A 27,650-nucleotide genomic window follows, 5' to 3' on the forward strand; every position below is an offset into this window, starting at 1 on the left:
CACTAAACCCAACCCAGAGCCATGTGGAGTCAGGGTTCAGTCCAACAAAACAAGGAGGAGGAGAGAGGGAACAGGAAGCAGCTACTGCAGTTTAACCTCCTGACAAACACACTTAAAATACACTATATTTGTCATACACATGCTGAGTCATTTAAAATAAGCTGTTCTTTTTGTAGTAAATGTATCTGCTGTGTAATGTAAAACAAGAAAGTAGACAACATTAAAAATGCAAAAGAAAGAGTTTCTTGATACAAGACATGACTTAATCTCAGGTATGTTTATAATATAAATTAAAACCAAACTAATGTAATACATGAACCATCAGGTTGCGTATTAAAATAACGTATATAAACCAAAGCAAGCAGACTAGCTACTTCTTAACTAATTGTTAGCCACTGTTATCTATCAAGCAAAACCTTAACCACCTCCTCTTATCTTTTGTACATTTTAGAGTAGAAAAATCATACATAGTGTTGTAAATATATTTAAAAAAAAGAATATTCAACTATAACAACTATAATTATAGTCAATATATGTATAATAATTATAATACATTCATTTATTTTCTATTTAATTGTTCATACAACAGGAAAAAAGTTGTTAATATTATGTAAATGCACATATAGTCATGTAAAAAGAAGATAAATGTTAGTGATAGTTGACTATGGCAAATGTATTGTCTAATTTGGTTTAAATAGCAATCCGTTTTGTAAGAGGACACTGTTTAGAAACCTAAGTAACATTTCAACACACTGTACTGTAGTAACCCGACTTCCTCGCCTGGTGCTCAGCAGAGGCTGGACTGAACCCTGATTATGCATGGCTCTGGGTCGGTTTAGCTGCCTGCTGCCTGCCTGCCAGTCCTCTGCAGACTTCAGGCTGCACACAGCTCCTCCACAGCCAACATCAGCATATTGAAGAGGAAAACCCGTGCACAGCGTTTCATACTGACACAGGTACGTTAAGAACTCTCTATCTTTACTTCCGTGTGACTTTTCTGCTTGTGTGCGAGTGTGGAAAATATCTCCAAGTGAAGCGGAAACCGTGAGACCCGAGATTGGTTCATAGGCAGAAAAATAAGTTGTCATCATCCTCCAGAAAGCAGCAGCTGGGACTGATTCCAGTAGGGATGGCGAATCAATTGAGAGGAGATGTTTACCTCGCCGTCTAAAGAAGCATTTAGTCGGGTTGTTAAACCTCTGTCACACAGTACAGGGATCTGCCAGGGTTTGGGCAACAGGCCAAGGGCTGTGCTTTCTTCCTCTTACAAATGATGCTCTTGTATTAGCAGTTTTTCCTCTGTGTTTTCACAAACTAGTATGCTATGAGGATGTAGGCAAGATGAACATAAGGCATGTGTTTTGAGTTGTGTTGTTGCCAAGTTGAGAGCTGCAGAGAGAAGGAGCTGAGGGAACAGACTGCAGAGCTTTCACATGTTGAGTATGCTTCACACACACACACACACACACACACACACACACACACACACACACACACACACACACACACACACACACACACACACACACACACACACACACACACACACAGAGACATGCTTCAGAAGGAGATATCATTCACATCATTAAGTGGCATATCCAGCCATCTAAGGAAAAGGAATTTGTTTATATATGTGTGTGTGTGTGTGTTTTCGCAACCTGTTTGATAGAATGCCATTTGGCTGCAGGCAGTCCTCTACAAGGACAACATAGACACAGACTCAGACTCTTAAGGCTGAGCTACTTCTGTAAACATTTAGTTGATACAAACTGCTTTGCATGGAGGAATTCAGCGTTAACACACACACTGATGTGACACTATTCCTATTGAGTGACACAGATATACAAATATGTTCTTCTTCAGAGGCCTGTCTGCTCATCTTCTTACATATCTGATACTATAGTTGGCTCGTTTTAGCCACCAATGGACTGTTAAAGTAAGAACATGCAAGTGTGACTTTTCTTGATATTATGCAACTGTTCTTTTTTTGAAGAGTTCTCCTTTTGCAGACGTATAGTTCTGTAGGTGACTGATGTTAAAGGGCTCAAATAGTAATCATAAGGTAAATAAGAATATCCTTTCTTATAGCGGTATTCTGTACTTTAAAATTAGGAAACACATTTCATATACAGTCTTTTTGTTTATATAAGGAATCCTCATTAGCAGATGTCTTCCTGGGATCAACACCTGACATACACTGCAATACACATTACATGATAAACATGAATTGCATTAATACATTTGAAATGTAATTAAATGATATCGTTTAATGATGTGTTGTCTACAAGTGACACTATTGTCCAAACATGCATGCCTATGATGAGACAAAGCTTAACACACAATGTATTTCATGATATTTCCTAGTAGACCTCTTTGTTTAGATCGGTTGGCATTTATGTTTGGATTTAGGAATATACAGGTAGAGTCTTCTAGTGCCTGTCTACATGAAGAACATTCAGTCAGCAGGACAATTTACAACTATTTGCACCTCTTAACAACAGAGTATGTCAACTAAATATCTCAATAGGTAGACTTTTGAAGCCACATTGCAATCACAAGGACTTATGGGAATGTTGACTTACAAAGGTGTGACCCTGTTGACATTTGTGTGAATTCAAGTAAAGTGAGTCTCCGTTGTTGGCCAATTTCTGGATTAGTTTCACATCTAGACATTTGGTTCTTCGATTTAAAAAAAGATTGATCCATTTAAAATGAACAGAGAAGTTGGGAGCCACTGTCAAAAAGTCCTCAGAAGGTTTCACCGATTCTTATTCAGCCAATAACCATTTAAAATGAGTTTTTCTTGCTATGAAAGGATCTGGACGGCTTATCAGAAGCAGTTTGGGGTGGAGTGTTTTTCTTAAGATCACTAAAGATACTAAAATATAATAGAAAATCATTTAGAAATCCTTGATTTGTCCCGTTGTGTATATATAGCTAACGTATTAGAGTTAGAAGAAAGCACATGCTAATACAATTAAGTAAGTACACATACATAGTAGGATGTATACATTGCACATGAGCAGTGGCATTGCACAACAGTAACACAGGAACCAGAGGAAGATACTGCCATTGCCTACTTTTTCAATTCAGTGTGACTTCACTTTTTAGTAGTAGTAGTTAGCAAGTAATTTCACTTCATCTTGAGCTCGACTTGGTGACGATTTTGAAACCTATTTTAAGAGGATCTTCACGCAATACATGGGATGGTTTTGTGGTGTTTTGTGAAAAGCAATGGTGGTTGCATTGACCCCAACATCCTAATCTCAGTCCACAAAAAGGTCCCTGTTTAAGCTATATGAGGACGTTCATTAACATAAGGTTGTTTGAGATCCACTGTGAGCGGACCTTATCGACCTCTTTTAAAAGGAATTAGATGCAATAACAAGGAGCCTATGTTTAGACTTGTGGTCGGCCTCTGTTTCTTCATATTTGGGGCTAAGCTAGTTCCTGTGCTGGCTGTCACCCAGCAGAACTCTGTGCAGATGTTGTTCAGTGATTATTGGAACTCATCTGCTGTTTTGTTAGGGTTTCCTTTTAGAAAAAGAAAAAAAAGGTTGAGGTTTTGGTCGTTGCACAGCAGAGGAGGCTTGTTTACGACATCACGTTGCCTCTGGTTGTGTGTGTCTCATTCATGAGCTTTGTCACAGAACTAGTTTTAGTTCATTGTAGCTCCGAGTTCTTGGCATTCCTGAAAAACTCAGTGGGACGAACCCAGCGTTGGTTAGGAAGTGAGGGGCTGGGTGACTCTCAGCCACGTCTCCCACACGTGAACTCAAATATATCTTGTGACTCCCCTTGAATTGAATCATATCATATGCATTAAGAACAGATGCCATGTGAGAAGAATTGCACCACTTTAGTGTGTTTTATGCGCAGTCAGAGGGTAGCATGTGCATTTGTTTAGCGTGTGTGTGTGTGTGTGTGTGAGAGGAAAGCAACACTGTGCTGTGTGCACTCTGTTTCCTGTGTAGAGCATGTGATCCTCTCATCTCTCTGTCCATACAGCACAGAGACTCATGACCCTCTGCTTCATGTGTTGTTAGTGCATCAACACAGCCATCATTTAAACACAAATTATGTTTATGGTCCGTTTGTTAGAGAGTAGGTTTGAAGTGCTCAGTATCAGATTTACTCTTAAAAAGATCATAATGCACTTTAGCACTACAGCTAATACATGAGGAAATGAAGTTATATTTCATTAATGTTAATGTAAAGTATTATTCGTATTGAACACTAGTTGTATCACTGTCATTTCCTTTCATTTAGCTGATGCTTTTATCCGAACGACTTATACGAAGTGCCTTAAACCGTAAAGATACAAACAGAACAACAAGAAAAGTGCTGACATATTTACTACAATATCAGCAAAACCATTGTAAGTGCTGAGGCAATACTTTCAAATGGGCTAAAACCTTTAAGTGCAATTTATTTTATTTTATCTTGTGTCCAAGGTACAAGCGAAACAGGTGGGATTTCAGTTGTGGACATTACTTTCTGCCGTCCTGATATCAGTGGTGTCTCGGCATTTAAATGTTTGTGAATGTCTCAGAGTGTTAGAGTATTTGAAGGACATTTTGTGTCCTCTGAGCTCGGCCTTCTCTATATGAGTCATGCATGGTGTGATGCGTGATGTGTAATCACAAAGCAGCTGAAGTGAGTGAGTAGCCTGCAGGCGAGTGGCTCTAACGTTCATGTGACTGTGACACTGATGGACAGGATGGAGGGCGTAATGATCTCCTCCCTTATGACTTTTCTTTATAGAGTATGTTGAGACAGTCACTGATGTCATTTGGTAGCAAAGAGGAAATGTTGAAACCCAGCCCGGCCTCTCTTGCACCACCAGGCTGTAGTTCTGATACGGCTGGAGAATGAATAAGTCTCAGATTCAATGATATCTGATATTTCTGCCCTTGCAGATACACAATACACAATGAGTCAGTGTTTGAAACGGATGCTTCAACATGCTGAGGAGCTATATACCTCCTTCTGTTGGCCTGGCAATGCAAACTGTCACATCATACTTACAGTACAAACTACAACAAAATTGTTTAACATTTTAATCAAATAAATACATTTAAAGAAATTCACCTGTCAGTTAAAGAGGCACTATAATTATGTTTGGGTTTTCCCTTTCCTGTAGTGTTTTGTATAGGTTTTAGTGCATGTAAATAGTCTGCAAAGGCTACAATCCCTCCTGGACATTTCTGCTTCTAATAATCAATCATAACAAAATTGATTGATTCCAGTCAACAGAAACTGCACATTACGAGTCTCATTTAACTCACCCATCGCATTGCATTGAAACAGAAGGAGTTTCTGTTAATTTGCCCAACTTTAGGTATTTACCAGAGAAGTTATTAAAAGATTTGACATGAAAAATATCCACTGTTATGCCATTTGGGCTGTCTAGTTCTCTATTTCACAAATATGGTAGTGTATTTGGGAAATAATCCAGATTTCTGAGAAATAAACTATTTTCAGGGGGATGCTGAGGTTTGTTTGGGTTTGAATGTGTGTTTCCTTCTCAGTCATTTAACCAGTATCAGTTCCAGTAGCTGCAATGATGTGCAGTCACTTTAACTTCCTGTTGCATATTTGTTTTGTGTCAAAGCAACGTTTTTATAGAACACATATTTATTCTATTTTTGTAATTATCAACTGCACTGATAACATGTGCAATAACTTACTTACTGACTTGTTTACATTTTGTGCTGCCTTGACCGTATTGTTCTTGTATTTGTATGGTAATGTTGTATTGTTTTGTAAGCGTACTGTTCAATGTATCATAGGTCCAATTTATAGTCACTTTATATATTAAAATTATACTTATACGGTCTGTTATGTGTGATTGCACCATCGGGAACGCTTGGAATTTCGCTGTACTCTGTGTAGTGACAATGTAGGAATCTAATCTAAAAAAAGCTAGGTGCTGAATCCACATTGTAAGCATTTATTCAGGTTCATCCTGTTGGGAAGGAACGCTGGCTTTTTTTTTCTTGAAGGTTAAATGAAGTAACAGCTCAGACACGTTTTCCCCCTCTCTGAAAACTGGAGCGTGGTGAAGAAAACCAGCTAAGTACAGCGGGGGGAAAGCTGAAGTGTCTCTTTAAGACGCAGCTCTGGTGCTGCTGCAGTTGGCTGGAAAGAGGAAACAAGAGAGAGTATTGAAGTGCAGCCGATGGAGGGTTGGCAGGCCGCCGCTGACTCTGAAACGAGGCAGGAAGTGTGACTCTGAGAGCACAGGAAGTGGCTGCTGCGGAGCTATGCTAACCCTCTCTTTCGCCCAGCAGCAGCAGCAGCAGCTCCAGGGCCTGGGATCAATTTGCTTTCAGTTAAATAGAAGCTGTTCCTCATTTTCGTACTGTTTATTTTGCCTTTATGTGGTGTGTAGAGGCCTTCTTGTGTCTGATACATTTCAGGGTGTATGCAAGAAAATCCACTTTCTGAGGTGAAGGAATGCCAAGTAAAGGAGAAATGTCACTGCGAATCAATGGAATTTATTGAGTACATAATAAAAAAGACTGGAGAGCAGCATACACCCTTTTGCTTCTCTGATTTCCCTCTTATATGTTCCCTCCTTCCCCCTCATCATTCCTTATTCCTCTCTCCTTTAACCGTTAATATGACCATCAGTTGTTTCCTACCAGTGTCTAGTCATGTATTGCTTTTCCTTTGGGGGTGTCATGTGCGTGCATTAATTCACAAACGGTCAAAATGATAATCAAACTGAGCACTGTTTGTCATACTACAAAACAATGAAGTGAACTGACGTCAGTTTCAACCTTTTGACAGACTCTCCTTTCTTTGCTCTTCCCAGAGTACACAGAGGAAGTTCAGTGTGTAATCAATCATCATCTCAGACGTCACTGACATTTTGACATTTCTTGTTCTCTTGATACATACATCTAGTTATTCGTCGAATTTAAAAGAAATCGTGAAGACTTTGGATTTCAAAGCAATTGACATATTTTTTAATACAATCTTTGGCTGTGTAGGTTTGCATGGTTATACTGGAGCATTACTGTGTTTACGTTTTAAAAAGCCTGCTATTGCATACTCATAGCATTTGCAACCAGTTGTCATGTTTCATGTTATGCATTTGTCACTAATTAGACCAATTTGTGACATTAAAACATGCCGTATACAAATAAAACTGATATAAAAGATTGTATTTTATAAGCTATAATATTAGGATTGTGCAGCCACATTGGATCCTCTAAATTAGATTTTTAAATGCAATTATTGTTGACTGATATTGCAATTGCGATATGATTTACAATTTAGGAGGAATTGATCATTTTTTTAAACATTATTCATAATATAGTCAATACCAAACAAATTGGTCTTAAGTCTCTAGAATACGGTTTGTAAGACATGATATCTCTGCAGCTCCACAATAATTCATGCAAAATTATATTTTAAAGCATATTAAACTTTAAACAAATATTTAGAATTTTGAATATTACCCTATTCGGAAAAAAAAACAAGTGTGCAGCCCTGCTCAGCACGCATTTTAGTTCAACTTTGTAATAATATAAATTACTGAAACTAACTCTAAAGACATTAGAGAGTGGTGGATTATTATATTTCACCAGTTTATTGGATCTTATTGACTTATTATTGATCCCTATCTGCAGTGGGAACCCCATCCCCCCCCCCCCCTCTCTCTCTCAGGTGGGGAAGTTAGAAGGAGGAAGTGGCGTGTGTATCGTATATATAGAGTGTGTGTTAAAGTTGGACTTCCCTGTATGTGAGATGTGCGTTTAGAGGAAGAGGAATCGAGAAGTTGAAGTCTGTGCACGATGTTATCTGTTTTTTTTAAAGGTTTTTAGACGCTGCTAATCTTCCGCATTTTTCTGTTTTCAGCTGCATGTGGCTGCTCTTCACATTTTGCATTTTTATGAGGAATGATTTCCGCTGCTTCTTCTACTGCCTTCTGAACGTGCTGCTGATTCTTCTATGGACACAGATTGAGTAAGTAGTGGAGTTATTTTCTACACTGACTGACTTCATGTTGTAGAAGTAGAAATTAAAACGCTTTCCATCGTGAGGATCACCTGGAAAATCACACAAAATAAGGCTTAGCAAATAATCACCTTTCTGCAGTGTGACAAAATGCAAAGGAATTAAACGAAGACAGTTTATATCATTATGGATAACCAAAAAAACAACAAGAAGGTGGTTAAACAATTGTTGCACAGTGATATGATCTACCAGGGATAGAGGAGTTTGATAACTTTCAGTAGCATCTGTTTAAAAAACGTGTGCAGGATGAACCCTTCTCTACTCGCTCTAATGTCCATATTTAAACATACTTCAGTCACATCTGGCTACACTGAGGAAACACACCGACAGATTCCTTGTTAAAAAGAAATATCTCCAACACAAATACACGGCCTTTCGGACAGACGACGCTCGTCTGTGAACGTTTTGTGTCACAAAATGTATTTCTTTATTTGGAGACAGTTCAAGCGGTAAAATTAACCTCTGAAACATCAGCATTTGAACCACATAATATGCTGCCAGATACAGCTGCTGTGCATGTGTGTGTGAGCAAGTGCATGTGGACGCACCACAGGATGTTAGCTTAGCCACTCAGCACTGTTTCTGCACGGCCGACACATTTATTACCACCCTGCCTTCACAACGTCTAACATTACCTTTTTCTCTAAGCTCATGTTCACAATTAACCCAGGTGGTTTTACTTTTAAATGACAAGCAGCCCATGCATTTCTTTTGATGATATATAGAGGAGACAGACATACTAGTAGGTGTATTCCATTTAAATGTTGTTAAATATTGACTTACGTAAAGGTGTTTGCTTGTTGTTTTTTGTAACCTTACTGTTTACTATTGAGTTTTCTTATTTATATCTTGTTCAGGTGTATATCAGTATGTAGTGTCTCTACTTTAAAGAGTCCTCTCCTGCTGATGTTCAGGTGTATATCAGTATGTAGTGTCTCTACTTTAAAGAGTCCTCTCCTGCTGATGTTCAGGTGTATATCAGTATGTAGTGTCTCTACTTTAAAGAGTCCTCTCCTGCTGATGTTCAGGTGTATATCAGTATGTAGTGTCTCTACTTTAAAGAGTCCTCTCCTGCTGATGTTCAGGTGTATATCAGTATGTAGTGTCTCTACTTTAAAGAGTCCTCTCCTGCTGATGTTCAGGTGTATATCAGTATGTAGTGTCTCTACTTTAAAGAGTCCTCTCCTGCTGATGTTCAGGTGTATATCAGTATGTAGTGTCTCTACTTTAAAGAGTCCTCTCCTGCTGATGTTCAGGTGTATATCAGTATGTAGTGTCTCTACTTTAAAGAGTCCTCTCCTGCTGATGTGCAGGTGTATATCAGTATGTATTGTCTCTACTTTAAAGAGTTATCTCCTGCTGATGTTCAGGTGTATATCAGTATGTAGTGTCTCTACTTTAAAGAGTCCTCTCCTGCTGATGTTCAGGTGTATATCAGTATGTAGTGTCTCTACTTTAAAGAGTCCTCTCCTGCTGATGTTCAGGTGTATATCAGTATGTAGTGTCTCTACTTTAAAGAGTCCTCTCCTGCTGATGTTCAGGTGTATATCAGTATGTAGTGTCTCTACATGTCTCCAGGCTTTAATGTTCAAAAAGCTCTTTATTTCTCTCATACTGCCTGTGCTGCAGCACCTCTTTTCACCCTCTGTCTGAAACCAGAGCCCAGTCTGCTCTGATTGGTTAGCTGTCCGGCTCTGTTGTGATTGGTCAACCGCTTAGAGATGTCCCGCCCCTTAGCCTATTACGAAGCATACCTGCAACCTCTCAGATCAGAGTGATGTGTTTGTGTGTCTTCTTGATTGATTGGTCAACCGCTTAGAGATGTCCCGCCCATTAGCCTTTAACGTACAATGTGTTGGAGCCACACCAATAGAAGTGTGTGTGTTACATAGTGATGTCACAATGTTACGCAAGTTAACAAAGGAGTCCAATGGAGGCGTTTCAGCCAGGGGAGAAACTCCCTCTGGAAGGAACACAGGGATTTAAGCCTTTGCAGACCGTTGACTAAAACCTACAGTATTTAACACACGACAGGAAAAGGACACCCCTCTTTACTGTTTGGGCGGATTTTAGTTAAAAGTAATGGGAGGTTTCAGCTCACACACCCACTCCCACCTATCACCCTCTCTGTGAAAACCACAACATGGTACTGCATTTAACCTCCGTTTTTTTCTTAGTATTTCTAAAGAGAATCTGTAAGTGAGCTATTTGAAAGAATTGAATAGTTACACCACAGCTTAATTAATAAATTACCTGTGATGTTTTTCCTACTTTTGAAGGTCACAGTCTCAAGTATCTCATTCAATCAATCAATCGATTTTATTGATACAGCCCAATATCACATATTACACGCTTGTCTTAGTGGGCTTTATAGTTTGTATACAGCGTACGACACCCTCTGTCCTTAGACCCTCGCAACAAACGAGGAAAAACTCCCAATGGGGGATGGAGGGATTCCTCTCCCAGGACGCACAGACGTACAATAGGTGTTCTGTGTTTACATAAAAAACATAATACCATTACATACAACAAATTATGTTCAGACATTTGGCTTTTGACATAATGTGAGCTTTTTTGCCTGTGTCAATGCCAAAAAGTGTAATATTTGGAGATTTCTGCGTATGTGTGTGTATGTGCGTGTGTCTGCAGTAACTCTAATGAGTTCTAAGAGCACAGGAGGTTCAGTGGCAGGATGAAGAAGCCTTTTTATGGCCATTTGTAAACTGAAACACGTGTGTGTGTGTGTGTGTGTGTGTGTGTGTGTGTGTGTGTGTGTGTGTGTGTGTGTGTGTGTGTGTGTGTGTGTGTGTGTGTGTGTGTGTGTGTGTGTGTGTGTGTGTGTGTGTGTGTGTGTGTGTGTGTGTGTGTGTGTGTGTGTGTGTGTGTGTGTGTGTGTGTGTGTGTGTGTGTGTGTGTGTGTGGTGTGTGTGTGTGTGTGTGTGTGTGTGTGTGTGTGTGTGTGTGTGTGTGTGTGTGTGTGTGTGTGTGTGTGTGTGTGTGTGTGTGTGTGTGTGTGTGTGTGTGTGTGTGTGTGTGTGTGTGTGTGTGTGTGTGTGTGTGTGTAAAGGATCCACACCCTCATCTTTCTCTCTCCCTCTCTGCCTGTCAATGGTGCCATTGTGAATGCTCAGCTAATATTAGGCTGTGTGTGTGAGATAGAGAGAGAGGGAAGTTGTGTTGTGAATTTTAAATGTCGACACACAGGCCCGTGTCTTTTGGCGGAAGTTGTTGCCTTTCTGCATTCACTCCGAGCTGCTTCAGTAATCAACAAATCTAGCACAAACAAGCAGTCAGTCAGCGTACAAATTGTAATTCAGGTTGCAGGTTCTCTTTTTTTAATACATATATACTTAGTTCATTAACAGATGCACTTCGCTCAGAATTGAACTCGTGTTTTTACATAGAGTATAGGTGACAAACAAACAAAATGACAAATATAATATATCATACATACACCCTAACAACCAATGTGCAGTCAAGCAAAGGTGAACATGCTCAGTGTGTTGGCACTAATACAAAAGTTGTATTCTAGTTTGCAGTTTCTAATCATAACATGTGGTGTATTTGGAAGAATAGTGCACAAATTGTGTTTACCATACGGTGAAAATGTCAATTTTTTAACCACACAAACCAACGAGGGGTTTTCCATTACCGCTCTGCTGGTGTTACTTCTGCAGTTTGTTCAGTGTCATTTCACCACTGCTGCAGGAAATGAGTCGAGTTGCTTCTCATTATAACCTGCAAAACTGTGAAAACTGCTTTCACACATATTTGAACAAATTTGGACAATAAATCCTTTCAGATTCTTACTCTAACCAGCACAAAGCAATAAAGTACCTTCAGGACAGAGTAATAGAGATGTCCCTGCCACAGTGGGTTCAGTTGAAAAGAGGTCGAACAGGAACGTCTGTATTTGTCAGCACATGGAAAACATGCGCCTTTGAATCTTTAAATCTGCAGCGTGGTGAACAGTCAGCGTTTGTCGAGAGCCTCTCCGCTGTGAGTGACTTTTCCTGTTAAAGGTTGTATTTTTTTTGTTGCCAAAACCTCACCCTGACCGAGGTTGTTTCACGAGCCTTAACTGAACTGTGACTGAACAAGTATTTATGCCTTTTCCAAAAAAACTCAGAGCATGTTTCCTGTGAAATTCAAGCATCAAACATTTAATAGTCTGCAGAAATATAACATCATATCCCATGGAGTATGCTTTTGTTTATTCGAATTATAATATCATGCAGACATCATACAATTTCACAGCCTCCATTATAAGTAGAGCATGTACTGTATAAGCTTTAATACTGACGCATGTTGTCCTGTTTACTGGCTCTCACTCAGTGTTTAGATTACTTTCCGTGGCTTTCTTCCATCAAGGTCTATATTAGGAAATAACTGATGGTCATATTGATGCTGAATGTAAACAGCTTATGTTTACTAAGACCTTCACTGGCCCATGAATCATTATAATGTGGGCCATTCTGTATCAGGGATGAATTAGTATTTATGTTGATATTCATCAGAAATCACATAGTACTCTTTTTAGGCCAAAGCTGATTTAATAAGCTGATATAATGGTGTTTTCGTCGTGAAATCTACTTCATATTCATATATTCTTTTGACTTACACTTAAAAAATATAATATTGACACCTTCTATAATCCAATTTAAGGCTTTGCTGGTTGCCCTGTGAGCTTAATGCTACTTATAACTTGACAACATGATGTAATAAGATGCTAACATGCTAAGTTCAGCAGGTATATTGTTTACCATCTTTTATTGCAACCTTGCTGTGCAGCTGGGGGTGAACTCAGGACGTGATCACTGGGATTCATTATATTTCACCCTCATGGGGCCATCTCCACACATTATAATCTACAGGGACCGACCTCTGTTGGAAGACAATTATAACTAACTAGAGCTGATATAATTACTTTAAATCCAAACACTTTACTTTGGATATCACTGGTAAATGTTCCTAATGTTAATGTGGCACAAAATACAAGACATGGGCCCCTTTAAAGGTGGGGTATGTAATTCACTTCAGAAACACTTGTTATATTCCATGGAATGCTCTTAACATCCCGATAGCAATGAATACATTAAATGCTTTGACAATAAATACATTAAAAAAAATGTCATCTGTGGAAGCCGTGGCGCTGTAAAAAGCACGACCAATCATCTGAGCCGGCCCGGCTAAAATAACTGGATGGCCTACCTGCCCGTCAGCCTTCCATCTGTGCACAAACTTATCTCGTGCCCTCATTGGTCATGTGCGCGTTCGTGTGTGTTGGAGGAGGGGCTCTGTAAGGAAGTGGCAGATTTTTTCCGGTTGCGTATTTTCAAATTCTAGCGCACTCGAGCCGGTTTCTCAAACTTACCTACCCCACCTTTAAGTTACATTAGTTTCGGCGTTAAATAAAAAGTGTAAAGGACTGGGTTTGATTTGGATGTTCAGGCTTGATTTGACCTCTAAAGTGTTGGTGTCATGCAAGAGGAGGGGCCAGTGGAAGAGGTGCTCTTAGTCTACCGGTACCGGGAGTCATTAATAAATAATGCAACTTATAGCAATGCAATATATGAGGAAGTGCAGTGTGTGAGCTCTTTACATTCAAGGATTATTGTGTTCAGTTGTTCTGTTTGTTTGCTACAGGAAATACTTCGTGGTTCACAGCGGAACAGAGAGGTGAGAGGCAGAATCTCAAAATCAGTTTTCAGTTTGAGACGTTAAAGGTGACAAACCATCGAGATCAGATGATAAGCAAAGGTCACTGGGTGAGACTTCCAGAGGGGATGCAAGGATGAACATAAAGACTACATGAGTACATATATGAATGCAGAAGGCATGCAGAAGAGAAATCATGGGGATAAAGAAGTCCAGTATGAAGGAGAAAGAGACAGCATGGTTGAAAGAGGCGGAAAATGTTAAAATGATGCACAGTGAAGACGTAGAGGTATCATCAGCCGGATGACTGCGGTGCTGGAGCCGCGTGGTGACTTCCTGTTTGTCAGCAGCATACAGGAAGTAGCAGGCCTCTGGAGGACGGTCTGACTGTGTGTGTGTGTGTGTGCGTGTGTGTGTGTGTGTGACTTAAAATGAAGTGAGAGGCCTAGCAACAGGCTTCTTTCAGTGTGTAGGAGCGACACTGCCATGTGCTTCTTATATTATCTTGTGATCTATGTACAGTTAGTTCTTGTCCTCAGATAGAAACACGTTAGAGTCATGTTCGATGCTGATCCTGTGAAACTGCAGGTGTTTGAAAGAATTGTGAATGACAGGTTCACGTTTCATGATTATCAATGAACAGTGTGCATCGTTTATCGCAAGTATGCTGACATGTTTGTGTATTTCTCTGTTGCATTCATTGCTTTCGGTCCTTAACCCTTCTATTTAATGAATGAGGGTGGTGAAAAATACCTAAAAAGCTGCAGTTAAAGGTGGGGTAGGTAAGTTTGAGAAACCGGCTCGAGTGCGCTAGAATTTGAAAATACACAGCCGGAAAAAATCTGCCACTTCCTTACAGAGCCCCTCCTCCAACACACACGAACGCGCACATGACCAATGAGGGCACGAGATAAGTTTGTGCACAGATGGAAGGCTGACAGGCAGGTAGGCCATCCAGTTACTTTAGCCGGGCCGGCTCAGATGATTGGTCGTGCTTTTTACAGCGCCACGGCTTCCACAGATGATATTTTTTTATGGATTTTTTGTCAAAGCACTTCAGATATTCATTGCTATCGGGATGTTAAGAGCATTCCATGGAATATAACAAAAAGTGTATCTCGAGCCGGTTTCTCAAACTTACCTACCCCACCTTTAAGTTGAGGAAGAGCTGTATCTGACTCTTCTTCGCTCAGTAGCGAGGATAAGTAGACTGCTTTTGGGTCGTTAAATGCAGGTCGTTGTTTTTATTACTAATGTTTAATCTGTTATTTGCATGCATATCGTTTTTTTTACTGACGGTGTTCAAGAAAGACCCTGAAGGCCTCTCCTTATCTTACTTTTTATTATTGCCACTTTATTTGATCTCCAGTTTATCATCATCTATTGTAAAAAAAAAATAAACTGCATTAAATGAAAGGTAAATAAGGAACAGTAATGGTTGAGATTATACACAGAAACAGTCATATCAGAAACCTGCTGCTGCATTTGTTTCTTTGCATGCACGTTGCACTCCTGGACGTTAGGGATGTCTCTGTTGCTTTGCATCGACTCAGTCACTCTTTTTAGCTTGTTAAAAATGTAAGCCTAACTTGTATAAACAATGAGAAAGTTGACTGTGATTGAAGATGCACTATTTTTGAAAAGTGAATTCTGTGCCTACACCCTTATTACTTTCATGACAGTGGCACTAAAACTAAAAATGGCTTTAAATCAAACTGCGTCTTCTCTGTTGTATGATCGTTTTTTTTTTTCAAGTTGTTGATTGCACTTATTCCCAGGGGTATGGACAAAGAAAAGGCATCCCAGCATCTGTCTTGTTTTGCATATAACACACAATTATTGTTCTCATAGCTTCTGTCTTTCAAATCTAAACTCCAGGTACACAGCTTGTTTTCAGTTTTAAGGAACTCAAACCTCCAGTTCCTGTTAGCTTTTATTGTAAGTCTTGTCATTTCCTGTGAGCTCACTATTAGCAGAGCTTGTTGGAGTTATTAATGTTGTTGTCCATCCCATGTTTGAAGCTTTTAAATATAGTCTGTGCGCTCCTAGTCCCTCTGTTGTTGTACTGTATTGCGAACACACCCTGCAATATCTTCAACAAGGAGCAACTATTTTCAACAACTGGTGTTTTATTCACATTTATACCAATAATGAATTTCAGCACCACAAAATCAAACTACATTTTCAACAGAGGGATGGTCTCCTCTTTCTCTTCTCTTATCTGAACCTTGTGTTTCCTCAGGTGTACTGTCTCTTCTTCCTCTATACATGAGCTAAAAAGCAACAACATTGATATTGATTGTGCAAATGCATTGTCATAAGTTTCACCGAGACACATTTAGGGAAGTGAGAATAACTCTTTTGACGGCTGACTGCTGCGGACAACATGTAATGAATTGTTGCACGTAGTTGCCGTTAGAGGAAATGCACCTGAAGCACTAAAGCACTCAAATGGAGTGCTTTTAACTAAATATGAGCTCCACAATAAACAGCATGAGATTATTTTTTGTTTTGTGTTTGACTCAATGAAGGAAGAAGTACTCCTCTATACCTGTGTCTAAAAAGCCACAACATCGAATTGTGTTGTGCAAATTTAAATTTAAATTTTTATTTAGCCTTTATTTATACAGGTGTAAAATCTCATTGAGACACAAGGTCTCATTTCCAAGAGAGACCTGTCAGTGGTAACACTACCACACAAAGTTACAGACAGGACACTAAACACAGAGGCAACAATAAAATACAACATCGTAAAAAAAGTAGTCATTGAAATCCATATACAGTAGTCAGGTAAAGCAGTGCAAACACCCACAGATGATTTCTCCAGCTTTTTTTAAATTAGTTTAAAATCCGTGATGGGTATCAAACTGGTCAGCTTAAGTTCCTGCTGAAGTGTGTTCCAGGTCGAGGGGGCAGAGTATGATATGGCTTTTTTTCCAAGCACCGTGCGTACTGAGGGGACGGACAGAGTGATGTAATGTTGAGATCGTAGGCTATAGCTGTACTGTTTGTGTGATATGTAAGTGGATATGTAGAGGGGCAGCAGTCCAAGCATAGCGGCAAATAAAGTGTCACTGAGGTTCATTTAGAGAAGTTACATTGTAACTAATAACTCAAAGTGATCTGCACACTGACAGCAGGAGATTATTTTGTGTTTATGTACTCAATGGTGGAAGAAGTACTCATATTTTTCTTTTAAGTAATCTGTAGCATACTTAATTGTAAAAAGACTCTGTTTTAAATAAAAGTCCAGCATTCAAAAGTATAATGTAAAACGAAAATACAAGTATAAGTGCCTCAGAATTGTATTCGAGAAGTACAGTACCTGATTAACTGTACTTTATTACATCACAACACGTTATATACTGTACGTGTGTATAGGTAACGGTACACTTGGAAAGCACTGCATCTGCATAACATCGTCCAATAATAATCCATATTGCTCTATTTGATTAAAGTGTGTGTGATGTGTGTGTGATGTGTCTTCCAGGGTGCAGCGCCCCGTGCAGACAGCCTAAAGTGGAGCCAGGAAGATGCCACCCCCTCCCCCCCCCACCCCCGGGGCCTCCCCCCCCGCCCACCTTTGCAGTAGTAAGTCATGTTATCTGTTTGTCTCTCAGCTCAGTAAACTCTGCTGTCCCTCCTGAGCCGAACAGCAGAGACATCTTGTGGATAAATCTCGTCATAACACGTCGTCTCCAGTTTGCTCTGTGTGATACAGAACGCTAACTCCATCATAGATAGATAGAATTGGAGGATGAAACCCTCTTTACTTGTCACAGATACATGCACACAGCACACACAGTGACATTTGACCTCTGCATTTAACTAGTACTAGGAGCATCTCTTTATTAGATATATTCAGGGTATGAAACATTATTTATAGGATCATTGAAAAATATATTCAATTGATCTGTACAAAACATTTGATTAATTTTACTCTGCAGAATACAGTTTGTAAGCAGGGACTTCTCTGCTTCTCTGCTTAGTTGCTTTATGTTTGGTATTTTGACTTATGTATGTAGAAGATCCGACGAATCCATTGACACCAAGCATGTCTCAATAGCTTGTCGGGAACATCCCTAAAAGACGTTCCAAAATAGTAAAAATTGTGAAAAAGGTTCCAGAAATTACGTTAAACTAGGAAATCTGAGCGAAAGACGGCTACAAAATTGGGCATTCTTGGTCATTGCTCAATTGCACACAGCTTGACATGACTCTTTTCAAAATGCTGTAGCTGACCCATTTCTTAAGGTGGGGTGAACATTCTGAACTCGTATAAAACGAAATAATCTATCGAATCTAATGATGCCACTTGTGTCAAGTATTGAAGAGAGTTTTTCCAGGTTTCCTTAATGCAATTTCGATAACATTGATACGTTGTTTGCCCTCCTTATGTGTGTGTGTGTCTCCTCTCTCAGTGACTGCATGTGTGTGTTTGTGTTTCAGGCCAACACAGACAAGCCAACTCTCAACCGCTCAGCGCAGAGTGGAAGGAACGCTCTGTTGGGTGACATCTCTAAAGGCTCCAGATTAAAGAAAACCGTCACCAATGACCGCAGCGGACCCACACTGGATCGTAAGTCAGGACATCTTTCTAAGCATCATTACCCTTACTGTCCTAAGGGAGGAAAGGTGGTTTGAAGACAGCTTGGTCACATTAACGGCCCGTCCACACGGCGGCGTGCGTTGAAGCTTGCCGGCGGGGGGGGGCTGAAACTCGACCAACAACCAATCACATGAATCTCCCGCCCCGGACACACAAGCACGCGGTTTGATTGGCTAGAGCTTGTAGTAGTAGTAGTAGTAGAACCTTTATTTAGCCAGGAAAATCAATTAAGAACAAATTCTTATTTTCAATGATGACCTGACAGGAGGCAAAAGGCGTCCTGAGGGGAAGGGGTTTGGGAGAAAGAAAATAAAAAGACAGACTCCGGGCACTACAGAACCCAGGAGACAACACAATGACGCAGAGCAGAGATGACAGGCATAGCAGTTAAACATATAACATATTTAAAATAATACTGCTGTGGTTCAATCAGTCATTTAAAATAATATAGAACATTCATCCATTTAATCATTCATTCATTCATTCATTCATCCATTCATTCCTTCATGGCAATGCATACTATAGGAGAGGTCAAGACATTGGTACTGGCATATGATTCGATTGGCTGACGCTTCCGCCGAAGCTTCAAAAGTTGAACATTGCTCAACTTTTGCAGCGAGCAACGCTTCTGAAGCTACGCTTCGCTCCCACAATGCAGTTCGGCGAAACGTGACGTCACCCCATTCAAAGTGAATGGGCAGAAGCGTTGAAGCTTCAACGCATGCCGCCGTGTGGACGGGCCGTAACAGACAACACTAACCTGCTTAAACTAAATAATACGATTTGTTTTTATTAGTCAATTGATTGAATATGTTAGAAGCAAAACAAACAATAATAATTATAACAAATTACAAGCTAAATAAAAAGACGTTCAAGGTATACAAAAATAAATTATCAAATAGTTTCCGTCATGTTCAAAAGGGGCAAGAAGAAGCTTAAAAACTGTTCTGGTCCCCCTCTAGCGTACATTGTTCATGAAAATGAAAGATTAGGACATCGTCATCATCATCCGTGATATTTGAGTCATTGTTTTAAACAAATCATTTCTTTGTACAAAACAACCAAAGACAAATAACTTTTACAACGACAAGAAATAGCAAGCATCACTTCACAGGTCCTGCTCAGAACCATTCAGGATGTGGTTTCTAAATAATTGTTTTAGTTTAGATAAAGTTGCACTGTAAGATACATAGAGAGAGATGAGACTCAGTGATTATTGTGCCTAAAAACCCACATAGAAAATAGTAATAATATCCCTTAAATGAAAAGGTCTTCTGGGACGGGTCTGCTCTCTGTTCCAAGAGTCAGAACTAAACATGGAGAAGCAGCGTTTAGCTACGCCCCGACCATCAGGAACAAACTCCCTGAATCCTGCAGGTCCGCTGCAACTCTCACTACTTTTAAATCCAGACTGAAAACGTATCTTTTTGTCGCTGCTTTTGATTGAGCTGTTCATATTTACACTGCAGTACTGTATGTCTTTTATTCATGTATTCTATACCTGTTGTGTTTATTTTATTATCTTTGCTTTTTAAATGCCATTTTATAATGTGTTTCTGCTGTATTTCTTCTTAAATATATTTTATTTTATTTTGTAAAGCACTTTGAATTGCCGTGTGCTGAAAGGTGCTATATAAATAAACTTGCCTTGCCTTGCCTTAAATGACCAATTCATTATTTTCTTTCCCCTAGAACCCAAAGGAGGAGGAGGTGGAGGAGGTGGAGGAGGAGGTGGAGGAGGAGGTGGAGGAGGTGGTGGAGGAGGAGGAGGGTCTCCTGCCTTAGGAGGCATGTTTGCAGGAGGGATGCCCAAACTGAGGTCTGCAGGAGGCGGTAGTAGAAATGGTAAAATATATATTATTTCATTCATTCAAGTTTGCATGTTCTTCCAGTGCATATGTGTTTCTACCAGGGACTCAAAGGTTCCTCCCATGGTCGTAAATTATCTAGAAATTGCCCGTAAGTGAGAGATAATTTATATAGCTGGGATTAAGGCCTTTACCTCACTCTGAACCTCGAGGATGAGCAGGTTTAGCCGATGGATTCATAATGGTCAAAAACACAGAAAACTTCTAATAACACCTCTCATTCAGTCTGATAGCCCAACTCTGTTTTATTAAATATTTTTTAGATTGTGTCCAGATTCATTTGAGAAAATCAGGACAGTTGTGGCTACTCAAATCTGATTTTCTAAGTGTCAAACGTCAAATACGAGTGAAAGAAATGCTATGGATGCCATGTTGTTTTTTTTATAATGTGATGCTAATCAAATTGGCCACTTAAATATGTCCAAAGTGTCTGTTGTGTTACCCACAACACCCATGCACCATGTTGACGTTAAATACTGACTGACAAAAGAACACATGCTGCTACCAGTCGAGCATTGTGTGAAACCAGACTGTCTGTGGACAAAAGACCCACGATCAATAAGTGCAAGGCAGCGCAATTTTTTTCTGTAGAAGGTGAAATATTGGATCTTCATTTCTCATGCTTCTGAATCAGAAATCGAAGTCACCAGAGAAGCTACTGCAGTCTTCAGTCTTGTATTTTTTAAAGACAACAACAAACATCAACACATTACACATTTACACGTCTTCCCCCTTCCCAAACAGACCTGAACAGTATGTGCAAGGATATGACATCCCTGGAGTACAAAACAAAAAACAGAAGAGACAGTAGCTGGAAGTCTAGGACCATAGACAGAGTAATGGAAAAGGAAACAAAAATAAAATACATAAACACAAATAACAGTAGTAGTGTTAATAATAATACTAGAAATTATAATAATGATAATAATAATACTACAAATAATAATAATAATAGACAGTACAGTCAGAAATAGTACACCATCATCATGACTTAAGCTTCTTAAAGTGTTTTAGGAATGGTCCCCATACCTTATTGAACTTAGTACTTGAGCAAAAGAGTACATTTTTTTTGTTTGATTTGATGTTCTCTTTGTCCAGACTCAGCCCCCAGCAGAGGACCCATGCTCCCACCTGGAGGCCGCTCTGGTGGTCCCAGTCCCTTCGGTGGTGGGGGGGGGTGGGGGCTCCATCGTCCCGCCCAAACTCCCAGCAGCCCCTTCTAGCGCCCGTAACAGCGTCCCTGATCTTCCAAAGGGCCGACCGAGTTTCTCCTCCAGACAGGACACTCCGGGCGGCCCCCCCCTCCCGTACCCACACAATACCTCGACCCAGCCCAGAACTTCCACTCTCGCGGGGCCCGTCTCCCCCCCTCCCTCCCTGCAGGACCCCGACCCACCTCCGGACCCCCGCTTCCGAGCGTCCCACCAGGGAGGCACGGCCCTCTCCCCCCCCCCCCACCAGGCGGCCCCTCGTCTGGGTCGAGACAAGGGTTCTCCGCCCCTCTCCTCCGCCCCCGAAACAGCAGCAGCAGCAGCAGACCCACGTTACCCTCCGACCCCTGGAGGGAGGCCTCCTCTCCCCTGACGATAGACCCCCTCCCCCCCCAGCTCCCGCGGGGGGTCACAGGCCGTCGATGCCCCGTGATTTCCCGCCTCCTCCTCCCTCCCTCAACTCCAAACCTCCCTCCTCCTCCGTTCTCCTCCTCCTCTCGGCCCTCAGTCGGTGGGGGTGCCCCTCTCTTCCTCCGGGACGACCGGGACCCCCCCCTCTCCCCCCCTCGCCGGCTGGAGGGGACGACCACAACACGCCTCGCCTGCCCCAAAGAAACATGTCACTCAACAGGTAAAGGATTATAGGTTTCTGCTTGTTGTTAAATGTTAGTGGACAGCATTTCCCATCATTTCATTTTTATTTGTTCCGTACATGGTATGCACAACTTAAAGTGGTCCTATCATGCTATATTTGAATAATATAGTGTAGGACCATACCTATATAAGGCATATTTATACTTTTTTTTTTCAAAATACCAAACAGATCATGCATTTTAGCCATGCTCATTTCGCTCAATTTGTACTTTTTTAGCTCTGTTTTAGCAAGGGCAGATTCTGTGAGAACAGCACCACCTACAGGCCTGGCATATGTACTACAGCGTCTCCAGCGCTTTCGAACGGCAATGGCCGTGGCTGTCTCCTCCTGATTGGTGGAGTTGGCCCAATAGCCGTAGCGCCACTGTCCTGACGTCAGGACAGTGTTCAAATCTGGATCAGTTTTTATCAGATCCGTTGCAGCCCCTTTTTTAGAGATTTGGGTATGGAGGAAAATAGAGAGGGTTGTGTTTTCTGACTCTTGGTGAGTTCCCTGGAACACCGGGGACACATATTCATGTATAAAAGACGTACAAAAGTGCATTTTGCATGATAGGTCCCCTTTAATGTTTAACAATTATTTACAAAACATGTCTCTATAAACACACCGTACCCGAAAAGGAGCAGGGAGAAGAAAATAATCTTATATATACTGTACCCTTTCTAAAAAAATAAATAGATGGTCTGTCCTTCATATTTTCTTATTCACAGCCAATCATAACAGTATTATTATCGTACAGTATCATGCATCAGATGCTGAATGTTCATGAAAGCCAAATCTACTTTGGTATCAGTTGCAGTTTGCATAGATTACAATCAAACAGCTGTTCTGTTCAAACATCATGCAAATATCTTCTTGTAGCTTCTAAACAAAACAGTTTTAAATCTTAAATTGTTTGGAAATTAGTTTTTGTCTTGATAATTACACATAATTATGTATTAAAGGGCCCTATTAGGGTTTGGGGGGTTTCCCTCCTGTAGTGCGTTATAGGTTTCTGTGCAAAGGCTAAAATCGTGATAGGCTTAGGGGAGGGACATCTCTAAGCAGTTGGCCAATCAAATCAGAAATTCACAAATAATAATGTTGTTTCTCGTTGGCAGCCAAGCTCCAGTTCCAGCCCATGCCCGGGCAGGTCCTCTGCCTCCTCCACCCAACGAGAGACCCCCAGCTCTTGGGAGGAACCCATCCTCATCACGCACAGGTGAACAGCCTTAAATGTAATGTTGAAGAATATGAAGAAAGTTTTAAATACAGTCCCGATAATGGTGTAATCAAATTATATTCAGAATCACAAAGGAATGCCACTCTTCACGTTCAAGCCTGTGCTTCACAAGTACACTGTCACAAATACTCAGTTTCCCACATCAAGAGTCTAAACTGGGCTCATTTGAATTATTTGAATGTAATGAAATCTGAACAATAGTTTTTGGTGTGTAACCAGACCCAATACGGGCTGTTGCTAACTGAGTTTTGTCATAAGAAATGTTGTGACCACAAGACTATAATTTTTTAACGTGGTCTTTTTATTTTCTACCTCCACAGGTCCTCTTCCTCCCCCTCCTCCCTCAGGTCGTGGTGTGGGGGGGGGCAGTGTGAGGTCATCACCAGCTCCTTCTCCTATTGGTCGGCCCAGCCCAGGACCTGGAGGTAGACCCCCCCTCCCACCGGACAGGCCCGGTGCAGGGGGGGCTCCTCCTCCTCCCCCCCCCATGGGCAACGGATATCACAACCAGATACAGGGTGAGTTAACCCTTCAGGTACTACTATGATGTGATTCTAAGGGAAAGCAGTAGTTTAGCAGCTCAGTTCATCACTGGTCGCTGGTTTGAGTCCCAGTTTGGACCAACAAATGTATTGTTAGTGGCTTGAAAGATGCCAGTTCACTTCCTGGTGGTCCTCAAGCAAGACACTGAACCCCCAGCTGTATTTTTGGGCATGTGTGTATGTTGGGTTTGTGCATGTGTGTATGTTGGGTTTGTGCACGTGTGTATGTTGGGTTTGTGCACGTGTGTATGTTGGGTTTGTGCACGTGTGTATGTTGGGTTTGTGCACGTGTGTATGTTGGGTTTGTGCATGTGCGTATGTTGGGTTTGTGCACGTGTGTATGTTGGGTCTGTGCACGTGTGTATGTTGGGTCTGTGCACGTGTGTATGTTGGGTCTTTGCACGTGTGTATGTTTGGTTTGTGCACGTGTGTATCTTGGGTTTGTGCACGTGTGTATGTCGGGTTTGTGCACATTTGTATGTCGGGTTTGTGCACGTGTGTATGTCGGTTTTGTGCACGTGTGTATGTCGGGTTTGTGCACGTGTGTATGTCGGGTTTGTGCACGTGTGTATGTCGGGCCTAATGTGTATGGGACCTGTTTACATGTGTGTATTTGTACTGTATGTTAACAGAATTAAAACTGAATTTCCCCTTGAGGGATAAATAAATGTCTTCTTCTTCTTTCTGTATTTCCCCAGTACAATGTAAGATAGACAAGTGAAACTGTATATATAGAGTTATAAATCAATGTGTGCCAGTAGTACATTTGCAGGTAGATAATAAACTCTTTGCCTTGTAGTGGATTTCTCCAGCTCTGAACTCTCCCAGTCTCTCTATGAGAGATCCGTCTCCCTCATGTTGTTTTTACCACATGATTTCCACTGTGTTCAGTCATGGCAGAGGAACCCACTCACCCCTGTTAGTGTTGTTTTTATCCCATTGAACCTCAAAGTAAGTTAGTTTGGACGGCAGGAGGGAAAAGAGCTGTCAGAGGGTCCAAAAGGACCTGCTCCACAAAATAATGTGTAATCATATTTCCTGAAGACACAATATTCTCTGACTCAGAAGAAGTATTTGGACGCAAATACTCTTACACTAGATATCAAACTAAATCCAAAGGTGCTGAGTGTGAAATCTGCTTTGCAAGTTGCTTACCTTTCAGTTTTATGTGATATTTCCTGATTTTAAAACAACAGTTTGATTATTTCTTATTTAACATAATCTGTGCTTTTTAAAATTGGGATGAATAAGGTGTCATAAGTAAGGTTATCATTTATCTATCTATCTTTCTCTATTTGCATTGTGTGAAATCAGAAGAATAATGTCTAATCCTGAAAACCTGATGTGCCTAGTATTGTATCGGGGTAGTGTTGCGAGTGTTATACATACAAACCCACTGATCCTCCATTTTCTCTCTAAAACAGATGAGTGGGAGAGTCGGTTCAATTTCCATCCGGTGTCGGACCTACCTCCGCCGCAGCCATACGTGCACTTCCAGAAGACTTACCCCAGCAAGATCGGCAAGTCCGACAACAGAGGTCAGTCTGACACACACACACACACACACACACACACACACACACACACACACACACACACACACACACACACACACACACACACACACACACACACACACACACACACACACACACACACACACACACACACACACACACACCACACACACTCTCACTAAAACAACCCTACACAATTGTTGGGGTTCAACAGGAAAACCATTTCAACTACAGCTTCATAATTCACTCACTCCTGAGAGATCACTACACAATCTTAATATGCAGGTTAAATTATATGAAATAGAATAGAGTGGTGCCGTGATGACGTATTTTTGTTAGAAACCAGGAGGAGTAAATCCTGAATGAGGGTTTTTGGACTCATTCCTGCCCCAGTCTCCTAGAGTAAAGTTAGCTACAGCCCAGTTGGACTGTGACACAGTGCCACCTAGTGGAAGAAAGTTACATCTCCTATGGGAAGTTATCATACTAACTCCTCTGTGTCTTTGCTCTCTCCAGGTTCTGGTAAAAAGGAGAGAGGAGCCCCCCCTCTTCCTCCTATACCCAGGTGAAGAAGACGTAGCATCCAAACAGCCCTGGAACAACTTTCTCTGCTTCTCTCACTGTCCTCCTCTCCCTCTGTGTTGCGCTCATTGTGCTTTTTACCTGCGGCATGTGGTTTCATTTGTGGACTGCAACATGTGAAATGGACCTGAAGTACGGGGGACCAAGTAACAGGACACACTCACAATGTGGAGTTTGCATCATGTGCCTCTGTAGCAAAATAAAAACAGTCAAAGACCAAAGCCTGGTAATACTCCGGTACTCTGTGTTCAGGTAGAAATAAAAAGTCGTTAAGCATTCAGTAAATATGTTTTACAACCATGCTAGACCTTTGTTTTCCGTTTGATAGATCACGTATGATCAGCAGTAGGTTCACTAACCCTCACTTTTATTCCATTAACTCACTTTTCATCCTCTCAGTGTTACAGTCAGTAAATTGCTCGTTAGATATTATATTTTACAAACCAGCTACAGATTTCTTACTTGACAAACAAACCAACATTTTGCATGTAGCATGAGTGACTTCCCCAGCCTGTTTTCACAGACAGCACTAGATTAAGCTAAACAACATGTTATGGTAATATTATTGCCAACAATGGAGTGCAATGGTTACAGTGCAGGGTTTATAGTGCGACCAATCGGCTTGTTACATTGTGTTGGCTTCTTCTGTTCCAGTGTTTCCCTTGTGCCTTATTCTGTTCAGGATTGTATCTCCAGGCTGCTTACTTAAGGGATTAAACCTTTTTTGTGCCTTAAATTATGTATGAATGTTTGTTCAGCTGGATTGGATCACCTGCTGATGTAAACAGAAGCAATAAAGCAGCTCCATTGCTTCAACATACTTAGAAAAGTAGTGTCTTAGTCTCATCGATACAAAGACAGACATGAAACCAAACTAAAATGGACCTCTTGCCACAGCTGCGTAATATCATCCGGGGAAATGCAGGTGTTTGATTTTTTGCCAAAGCCACATGTGCCTTCACAGTATGTACATCTGCATCTGTGTGTTTCTGTTTGAACCACTGAACGGTACTTTTCATTTGTGACGTGAGGATGCATTTAATGTCTGAGATGTTTTAAGGGACATTGTGTGGTGTTGTGGCAGCGTTGGTTTACAATAGAAGTGATCCTTATTTGGCCTGTGTTGTTAAAAAGCTGCGTATGAAGGACCTGTGTTTATATCTTAATGATTTAATCACGTGGTATTGAAGGACTGTATTATTTTAAGTTATGTTTCAGAACTGTGCAGTATTATGTTTGTTTTATTTTTGCTTCATCCAGCACTGCTTTGAATGGTCGTTTGTATGCGTGATGTATTTTATCATGTGTTGGTCAAAGTAAGATTTTCTTAAAGACAATCATATGGAAGTAAACTTATTTACATCAATAAATAAAATGCTTTAAGATGCTTTGTGTGCTCTACCATCAGTGAAATGTGCTTTCATTGGAATATACAGATACTTAAGCACAAGGAACGATGGAATAAAATATTATGTATTACCGAACAATATGCATCATTTACATGTATGTGCAATAAAGCTGGACAATGATTCAACAGTGTGTCATGATATATAGGACAAGTACGTGATATACAAATACAAAGACTCCATTGCTTATCATAACTTCCTGTCAAACATGTCTACACAACCTTTTCCTACAAGATGCAATAATGCAAGAAAGAATGATCACAGCTTAGAGTGGAGTAATAAAATGAATCAATAGTTGGTGGTTTGTTTGAATTAAACTTTGTTAAAAACGTGTGTCTTTCCGAGGGTTTCT

General features: G+C 40.7%; 1 protein-coding gene across 1 annotated transcript; it reads left to right on the top strand.

The window, feature by feature from the left end:
* Nucleotides 1–766: 766 nt before the first annotated feature.
* LOC117487214 (WAS/WASL-interacting protein family member 1-like) lies at nucleotides 767–27,629 on the top strand (the record flags this gene model as incomplete). The annotated part of the gene is given in 15 exon segments (XM_034135885.1): nucleotides 767–956; nucleotides 17,177–17,277; nucleotides 18,136–18,265; nucleotides 19,988–20,140; nucleotides 21,262–21,326; nucleotides 21,328–21,487; nucleotides 21,490–21,710; nucleotides 21,712–21,741; nucleotides 21,743–21,852; nucleotides 21,854–21,897; nucleotides 21,900–22,005; nucleotides 23,130–23,230; nucleotides 23,572–23,769; nucleotides 25,218–25,331; nucleotides 25,827–27,629. Coding segments are annotated over 15 exon segments (1,776 nt in total), but the record flags the coding sequence as incomplete, so codon positions are not given.
* Between the last annotated feature and the right edge of the window lie 21 nt (nucleotides 27,630–27,650).

Source organism: Trematomus bernacchii, unplaced genomic scaffold (genome assembly GCF_902827165.1).
Source record: "Trematomus bernacchii unplaced genomic scaffold, fTreBer1.1, whole genome shotgun sequence".
In the NCBI taxonomy this organism is placed as follows: Eukaryota; Metazoa; Chordata; class Actinopteri; order Perciformes; family Nototheniidae; genus Trematomus; species Trematomus bernacchii.